The 9,926-nt window shown below is 36.6% G+C and overlaps 1 protein-coding gene across 6 annotated transcripts; it reads right to left on the minus strand.

Moving 5' to 3' along the window:
* Positions 1-2,015: 2,015 nt before the first annotated feature.
* Positions 2,016-8,408, minus strand: LOC144960505 (uncharacterized). Of its 6 annotated transcripts, none has more exons than XM_078893676.1 (2): positions 8,326-8,408; positions 2,016-3,809 (listed from the first exon to the last, which is right to left on the minus strand). In XM_078893676.1, the coding sequence occupies exon 2, from the start codon at positions 3,741-3,743 to the stop codon at positions 2,670-2,672; it is 1,074 nt and encodes a 357-aa protein (XP_078749802.1). In that variant the 5' UTR covers positions 3,744-3,809; positions 8,326-8,408; the 3' UTR covers positions 2,016-2,669. The 6 variants fall into 6 exon arrangements, with proteins under 6 accessions (XP_078749802.1, XP_078749803.1, XP_078749801.1 ...); XM_078893677.1 differs by lacking the exon at positions 8,326-8,408 and adding an exon at positions 8,069-8,197; XM_078893675.1 differs by lacking the exon at positions 8,326-8,408 and adding an exon at positions 7,989-8,041.
* Between the last annotated feature and the right edge of the window lie 1,518 nt (positions 8,409-9,926).

A 9,926-nucleotide genomic window follows, 5' to 3' on the forward strand; every position in this document is an offset into this window, starting at 1 on the left:
TAATTTGTTATTCACTCAATATGTCATGTCTCTAAGGGTATGAGATACTGTGTCAAACGTTTTTCAGAATCTATTCAATGAAATTGTCTGAAAATTTTCAGTCATCCCAGATATAATGCATTCTGTCACCATAGAGAGATATTCTCGATAATTTTTGTGTATTTTGAATAATGATCCAATTAATGAATTTTAATATAAATTTTATCATAAACATTCTGATTCTCAAAGTTGTAATGTTCTAATAAAATTTCTATAAGCGAAAGCTGTAAAATCCCTCTATGGTGACACAATATGTTACAATGTCGATAATAGGGAAGAATATGGAGGTCATTTTTTCATTAGTATTTGTGGAACGTTTGCCACACTATTGTTATATTTTTATGCCAGACCTATAAATTAGGTCGCAAAACGGGTATCAACACAGATAATCTATATTTTTTTAACAAAAGTTTTGTTATTTAACCTATAATGACGATACAGAATGATTAAAGCCGCCCAACATGCGTGAATATTTAAAAAAAAATAAAACACAACTCAACCGCCGCTTCAACGATGGATGAGAACAGGTTCTTGTAACGTGTCTACCCAGAGAATACTGCTAGCTACAAGTTAAAGGTACTGCCTCTCCCATTGTAAATCATATATCCCATAATTTAATAATAATTAACAAATCGGATTATAACAGCTTCGAGAGAAAAAAAATATAAACAAAACAATACAAAAAACAAGATACCGAGCAAGGAACGTTTTGTCCATAAATCCCCTTCTATAGCCTATTACAAAACCATTTGGAAATAACAATATCAAAAAAAAACTTTTGAAATACAGTCTGACGACAAAAAAGCATTTTGAACATTTTGCCGCCAAGTCCATTCCTGAAATGTTTTAAGACCGCACTTGCCGAAAAAACGTACCGACTGCTATCCAATCTCTCGCTCCCTCACCCATTAATTCCGATGACCAGCGATTATCCGGAGGACTTCCGGTATGCTACATACACAACAACTTGGACAGATCTCTGTCATCGATTGTCTCTGTCAACTCATACAGCTCCAATTCGGTCCTTTCTTTGATGTTATGCAGTCACATTTCCTTTGTTTTCCTCTTCCTATACTTTGACCTTCCACCGTACCATCTATGTCTGTCTTACACAAGCTGTTATGTCTGACCAAATGTCCAAAACATGCACGTGTTCAACAGTCGTGACGTCACTCCCTCGTAATGACGCACAGCAACCGGTTCTAAACTATCGGAACAATGGCGGACGCCATTTTCTCCAACACTGACTTATGAAATACTTCTTCGACGAGCATAAAATTGTATCCAGAGGAGAAAAACATTATAAATCTGATCACGTTTTGACTATTATACATTCTGATCACATGAGATGTCATAAAGTTCTAGACAACGTGAAGAAAAAAAATTACCGATTTTTATTTGTTTAGAATCAAGCTGCTGTTTGCTGGACGGACGTGGCATCAAACTATTGAATCATATTCCAATGAATGGTTCCTATCTTCCCGCTAGCTTTTCTCTATATCCAAGAACATCTTTGTTAGTTCTAAGTATGTTCCAGATAGAACATTTGTACTTTTGTGTATCATATAAAAGGGGGGGGGGTCATAAAACGGGTAGGGGGGGGGTGCACTTTGACCAAATATGTCTAAACATGCTCAATGTGCCTTACTTGGGGTCCCTAGCCAACAGCAAAACTTAACATGTAGGACGAGACATGTCGTCTGTTTGGCGATATAACAATTTTTTTTACTTTCGAATTTTACTCATTCTACACCTGAATACTGCAAGGAAATGCGATAAAAAGGCTTTATCATGGAGTTAATTATGCGCCGCTCAAAGCGGGATTTGAACCCTGGAACTTCATACCCGAAGGGGGTTTCATATTACTGGACCACACAATTCCCAAACAAGAGCAATGCTTTTCAACGGGGTGTTTTGTACACCCCAGGATATACCAACACTTTTAAAGGGTGCACCGATTTCAAGGGTGTACGTAGGAGGGGGGGGGGGGACATGTCAAAAACATACCGACATGACACAATATATTCACTCTATAAAGGTAAAGTCTAATTTGTGTTGAGTTGACTTTGATATTATATTTATTATCACACGGTGGTTCCATGTTTCTCTTTCTTTCTGTTTTCTTTTAATTTGCAAACCGCTTCTGGTGTATTGCGGCTAAATTAGGTGTCTTGATGTTCTATATTTCGGAATGTATTTGTGTGTTAGAATGTTGAAGAGCGTGTCTCTGAGCTGTTCCGTGGCGATTGCATTTACAACGATAGGTGGCAAGTTGTTCCAGAAGCGTATAGAAGAATGGAAGAAGGACTGTCCATGGCTTTGTATTCGGGAGCGCGGCACTTTGAAACATAGATCGTGTGCCCTTGTTCTTGATCCCGTTGTTGCTGGACTAAAGTTGTTTGGTGGAATTGCTACAAGGTTGTGGAATTTGCGATAGAACATCGTCAGTTTGGATTGATTGCTTCGTTTCTCCAAAGTATCAAACTGTTATGTTCGAACAACCTGAGTCAAGTTTATTAAGATAGATGTAATTTTAGTGTAATGCTACAATTACTGTAAAGGTTGAACGTATGTTAGATCTAGAGTTCAGAAAAGACTTGGAAAGCACAGAATTAGAGTTTACCTTTAATTTATTTCGATATTGAAACCATTCGTGAACATGATGGAAAGGCTTCGACAAAGGACGTTTTATAACGCGTGGAGACCCGGATGTAGAAGAAAAAGTTGATGGAAGAATTAATGAGAATGAACAGGAAACGGATGTAGTAGCTCACACTGAGTATGTTTCTGTTGGATCCGGAAACAGAAATTCCCGGGATCGCGAGAATAACGGTGGCTGGAATGTGAGATATGGTCAGGCAAGCAACGAATATACACGTCACTGTGATGACGAATTTGACCATTTCCGCGTCTTTTGAAGACATACGTGTAGTCTCTGAAGAATTTTCCGGCGATGATGCTGATGATGTTAGAGCCACTGTTGCGTTTTTCTTCCGCCATTGTTGATACGTGTTAAGTTTGTTGATCATGATGATGGTGGCGATTGTAACGATAACGATTGCAACTGACGATAGTATTGTAGTCGATATCAAACTGTTGTAATAAATGAAGCGATTTGCAAAAGGCGATTCAATAAATGCTGGTAATGTCAAGTTTGTTTTCGAGTCAACATGCCAAGAAATTCTCGTAGATGCCATGTATAGTATACGATTGGCGGAGAATAAGATAAAAATAAACATTATTATACGGAATGTAACCTTAGGCGTTAGTATAAGTTTGATCTTAAGTGGAATCATAACACATAGACTTTTCTCTATAGATAAATACACGGTAGTCCAGATACTGCTGTTATAAAAAGCCGCGTATATAATCATAGGGTAAGCATTGTAGTGTTCACAAATATAACCTTGTCTCCAGTCCCCTATAATATCCACAAAAGAACAAGCCTGAAGTGGGATTGTCATGAAACAACTAAAAAAGTCAAATATTGAAAGGCCCATAAAGGCGATGTTTGTGCTGCTAGTTGTCACACCTTGTTTTAGGAAGACGCGGATGTTGATTGCGTTTGTGATGACTCCAAGAATTGAGAAGAACAGCTGTGTGAAAACTAACGCTTTTTTGATGACTCCGTAATCGTCATTGCTGATGAATTGCTCAGTCTGTAAAGTGAAAACGATCTCCACTAAACTGCGGTTGTTATCCATGTTAACATGTGAATAGTGTGAGACCCTTGTTGTTCAAAAGGATGTCAAATCATACCAGACATATAACTGCAATAAAAAAGTATAACAAGACGAATCTTGCTTTGTTAACTTTTCAGACCAGGAAACAGTACAAAAATATAACAATAACAATATATACGAATTCGGATCTATTGTTTAAGATGCTACGTTTATGACAATGTGCAGACTCTCATAATTCAAATCAATAGCACAAAATCAACCGCCCTCCCCCCAAAAGCCTCTACCCTGAGATATATCTTCTTTCTCTCATTTCCTAACCCCATTCCTTTCTTAGATTCACCTCTCCGTCCTCTCCCTCCCAAGATTCTCCCTTTCCTCTGATAATCTAATTCAATCATATAAAACCCACACCATCCCATTCCTCCCCCTCTGCTCTTTCCCACTCTTTCCCTCCAATTTAACAGACCCCTATTCCCCTTCTCTCTCCGCCCTCCTACCCATTTCTTCTTTTTTTCTTTTTTCAATTTGATTTCATGACTTCAAAAAACGTACACACACATTCACATCATTTTCCTTCTGTATCCCCTTCATGCACCACACAACACTCTAAATGAATCACGGATCTATCCCTAACAAAGAAGATCACACAACTGACAACCAAAGAGAAGCCTTATCTAGTGTCAAAACGGCCGTATTGTTGAAAGGAATTTTAATTCAATTTTAGTCAATTTAACTCATATTATAATGCTATGAATTGTGAATGTATTGAGCACTGTCAAAATTAAGGACTTCTATCAATATATATATATATATATATATATATATATATATATATATATATATTTATATATATTATATATATAATTGTTTCTGTCCTCTTTTCACATATTCTCCCACAACATTGTTTCGTCCCTGGAGTCATCAGGGAGATTGATTTGAGGTGTCTTGGAGGAATGTTGTCAGTTGGCGCCAATGTTGTTTCCGGATGTAGGTCGCACATGTGTGTGTATACGAATGCATACTGGGTGTCGTGTAGTTTTGGTGTAGAGGTCGATTGGAGTAGTGGTTGTATAATTAGGTTGTGTAGTGTGTATTGGACAGTGACCATTTTTTCATTTGTAAACACGTGGAAAATATCTCTCTCTTTCTGTTTAGGGTTTTTTCTCTCGTTTCATTAACCATATGATACTTCTCTTCTAGGCATAAGTCCCCTTATTTTTGTGTTTACTGTGTAGCTTTTTGTTTTGATTCGATATTCCATGTGACTTTGCATTGTGTGATTGAGTCTTTTTGTTTGCAGATGTGATCACTCAGCGTAGTCTAAATTCTTTGTCTGTTGTGTTTAAAGGTTGAGGTGTGCAGTTTTTCTGTTTGTCGTATTGTGATTTGAATTGAAATAGAGATGTCAGAATCATTGTCAAGGTATGGAAAGGAGGCAGATGTGATGGATTTTTTGGAGGAGGAGAGAAAAGTGTAAATAAGAGAAATACCACTGAAGAATGACGAATCGAAATGGAAATGGACACGGAGAAGCTAAAGCTAGAAAAAGAAGCAAAGATTGAACTCGCAGAGATAGAAGCAGAAAAAGAGAAAGATAAATAAAATATAGAATGCAGCATGAATTTGAATTGGCTAGACTTTCCTCCACTTCTTCATCTGTCAACAAGACAGCACAACCGATATCTAAACTAACACAAATTCCACCATTCGCAGAGGGCAAATCTGATCTAAATGTTTGGTTACTTTGTTTTGAGCGGTTCGCGGAAACTAGTCAATGTGATGTGTCGTCCATGATCATAATATCGTTATCAGCGCTATTATCAGTGCGTGCCTTGGACTGCTACAGTCGATTACCAAAGACAGCTGCACAAGATTACGATACCGTAAAGTAAGCGTTACAGATAATATATAACTTGACGGAAGACGACTACCGAGAGAATTTTCGCCAAGGCATACCAGAGGACGGAGAAAATGCATCTATGTTCATCACGCGACTGAAAACGTATCTAGAGAGATGGGTCGACTTAGCCAAAATTGAGATAGATCATGACAGTTTGTGAGACATGTATTCATCAAAGAGCAGTTTATGGATGTCTCTCCCAAGGATCTAGACAAATATTTTAGAGAAAAATAAAACTAAAACCCTAGACAATGTAGCTGAAGAATCGGAAGCGTTCCTTGTAACTATAAGGAGGCGGTTACAATTTTTTTAAACAGTTGAATGTAAAGACAATAAAAAAAGGACAAGAAGATGGAAGGAAAAAGTGTTAAATTTAATAGCTAATAATTACAATTAAGGCCAACAAGAATAAATAGATTTTCCGGACGTCACCTTCAACCTTTCTACAGACAATTTCAAACCCTACAGAAAGCCAAACAACGTCATCAACTACATAAATAAAGACAGCAACCACCTTCCACCCTCCTGCGATCATAAAAAAAACAAACATCCCCACTAACATCGCACAACACATTTCTAGATTGTCAAAAGATTACGATAATACATCCGCCTCCTCCCCCCCCCCTCCCTTGAGATAAACGTCACAACCAACATTGGTCAAAAATTCATAAAATTTGCAGACATCTGCTTCCCTCGCAACCAAAAAACTTTACAAAATCCCCAATAGAAATACAATAAAAATCAGCTAGTGATGCATCATGAGCAACATTGAAGATATAATCAAAGCACGCAACAAACGCATCCTCAATACCCATAACAACAGAACAACACACCGAAAAGCAATGCAGCTGTAGGAATAAGAACTTGTCCCTTTCCAAGACAAATGTCTCGAAACATCAGTTGTATATAAAACAATCGTAACGCACAACTCAGACAAACAGGAAAACTACATCGGACTCACAGAAGGCCACTTCAAATCAAGATACAACCAACACACCTCAACATGTAAACACGACAGAAAAAGTTCCCCAACTACACTGAGTGATCACATATGGAAACTAAAAGACTCAAACACACAATGCAACATCACATGGAACATCGTACCAAAACAAAAATAAAACTACACAGTAAACACAAAAAATGCAACCAATGCCTGAAGAGAATTATCATATACTAAAAAAACACCCCAAAACCACATACTAAACACCCCCACAGAGAGAGAGAGAGAGAGAGAGAGAGAGAGAGAGAGAGAGAGAGAGAGAGATTCGCCACGTGCTAACACGGGAACAAATTTTTACTGTCCAATGCAAACTACACAACCTAATGATACAACCACTACCCCAAACGACCCCTACTCCTACATTACTCAACACCAAGTTTGCATACACACACACACACACACACACACATATATATAATATATATATATATATATATATATATATATATATATGCAATATGATGGGGGGGGGGGGGCGGGGGGGGGGGGCGAAGTGGCTGATTGGTTAAGGTATTATACTGTGACCAACAATGTACCTCTTTAGACACTTTCCTTTTTTTTCACTGGTCCAGGTTATTATCCCCCAATCTGCTCACATTGGACAACCTGGGTAACTCCTGTTTTTCATAAGATATTTTTTTAATGGATAGAAAAATAGGGCATTTATATATCGCAATTTACAATAAACGTGCTCAGTGCACTTTACAAAGGTTCCCCGTCCAACACACGAAACATGACGCATGTTAGGCGATATTGCACATTTTTTCCGACAAAGACAACGATGTTAACGGTCAGGGACTTATTTTACACCTGAGTACGGTGAGCGAATGTGAGTAAGGAGCCCATCGGCGAGACTCGAACCCAGTATCTTTCAATCTGAAAGCGACTGTCCTACCACTGGACAACATTTCCATAGATTATCTACTATATTCCGTCATATGGCAATAGGCAACAACGTGTTACGCAGGTAAACGTTATATGGATATAAAGACTGTGGTGAAAACATAAAAATGTTTTGTCATATTTTACCTACAATGTTCAGTTATTTAGCTTTAAAATGTCTTTTAGTACGACTTTCTTACTTCATTCGTTATATCAAAACTTTGTACTGATGCTCCTTCAAACTCGCGTCAATGCATGTTTTGTTATAACATAAGATAACAACACTCACTGATTATCTGCCATGTATTATGTACACACTGTTATCAGAGACTATGTCCCTTAGTTGTAACCAACACGATGCCAACTTTTACGGGGACAGCACAAATGTAAATACATCATTTTAGGGCTCGTTTCTATCTACGAGTGAACAAAACTCACAAAACCGCACAAATCATTTTCAACACAAGTCTTAACGCCGATATACCAGTCATGTATGGAGAGGACATTGTGATTTTTCTTTGTCCAGAAACTAAGGGACTGGAATTTGGTAGATATTTCACTCACTGAAATAAATCGTTTTCTATCGGTAGATGATTGGCCATTAACATTTTTACTATTCAAAATAAGTATATATTCTTATCAATAAATGAATTTTAAATTTGGTATGCTCAATAGAATAATTGATAATGAAGCTTGCATATAACTATAAATTATTTAAAGGTTTAAATATTAGTTTTGTCTAGACAATCTTATTAAATGGGAAATGAACGGTGAATTTATATTGTGTGTTTATTTTAATATAAAAAACTCTCACCACTCACCTCCGAGTGCATGCCATTGAAAGTATATATTTTGATGAATAAAGTTTAGTGAGAATTACTCATAAAAGTAGCCTGCTACTGATTGACGCCAATTTTGTTCGATCTTTAAAAAAATTGAAATAATATATCATGTCAGTCGATAATTTGAGTGGTTCAATAAATTGTGCGTTTATATTGAACAATATCGATAAATAATGCGATACTGTAATTGAAATCAATGATCATAAATCGGATGTCTAACTTGGTAGGGAGTCGAAATAATGAGAATACAATAAAAGTACGACTTCAGCCTAGTATGGGTTCCGATTTGAAGTAGGATAATATTCGCTTTTTGAGAAAAAATATCGATTTGGTAGACAATCGATTCTCCCCAAAATAAGGGTTTACTTTGCCTTTAAGGGAAAAAGTATATCAATTTTCATAAGAAATTAAGGAAAGTTGAAAATCGGTGCTATTGTGATGTGAAATTTATCAAAGTGATTTTACATCGATTTTCTCATGTGTAGATTTAGTAGTCAGAAAGACATTGATTTTTTTTAACTCTCTCCGTACCAAACTTTGTTAATGCTTTTACCAAAAAGCCATGCCTTTCTAATACGAAAAATGATTTATTAAACATAAAATCTAAGAGCATGCTAAAAATAGTTGTGTTCTACAAAATAACATTAAGTTCATTTAAATCATGCAAAGATGTTTTCTTTAAATTTTATGATGTACATAAACATTCGGTGTAAGAAAAATATTCAGGATATCGTAGCGAATGTGAATGTAAAAAGGAGAAGGTTAAGAAATGAGGCCAGGATACAAAATGTATCAATTTACAAGTAATTTAATCTTTGTTTATCCAATCGTTATCGTCATTTTCGTATATTTCTGTCATTATCATTTACATGGCCTTAGGCGTTACTAGTTTTATTTCTATTCTCTCAATAATTTCAAAACGAGATGCTTGACAAGGATATATCCCCATCTCATGATGAACCAGCATATACGAATTAAATCAACAAGAGTATTCTCCAATTGCATTAAACAAAAATAAAACGCGTTGCATTATGGTGTCTAGAGAAATGCAGCAAGTGTAACATAGGTGGAAACAGACACTGGCGTAAAATAGAGATCTGAAAAACTGTGCATAAAACATTCATAATTTTAAAGATTGGTATAAAACGGTACATGTAATTTTTCCTCCCCAGGAAATTCATAATCAACCAAACATGTCTAAGCCAATCAAGTTAACCATTTTGAGGATGCGATTAATGCCATGTTTTGCGTGTCCTGAGTGGGCTAACTAACTTGGTAAAGGACAAAACATCAAACAACACATTCATACTGGTAAAGGATAAAACATTGAACAACACAGCCAACATTGGTAAAGGGCAAACATTGAACAACACAGTTATATTGGTAAAGGACAACACATTGAACAACACAGTCATATTTGTCACGTTAATGTAGAATGAGCTTAAGTGTCAATGGAAAATTAGCTTTAGGAGACAATGAATTGTTATTTTTCAAACCCGTTGCTATGCTATCTTGTGATGACAACGCCTCTCAGGCGCCCTATGAATACCACTCACCTTGGTTATATAAACCCATGGTAG

Source organism: Berghia stephanieae, chromosome 15 (assembly GCF_034508935.2).
Source record: "Berghia stephanieae isolate SIO BIC M18660-M18661 chromosome 15, UCSD_Bste_1.3, whole genome shotgun sequence".
Lineage (NCBI taxonomy): Eukaryota > Metazoa > Mollusca > Gastropoda > Nudibranchia > Aeolidiidae > Berghia > Berghia stephanieae.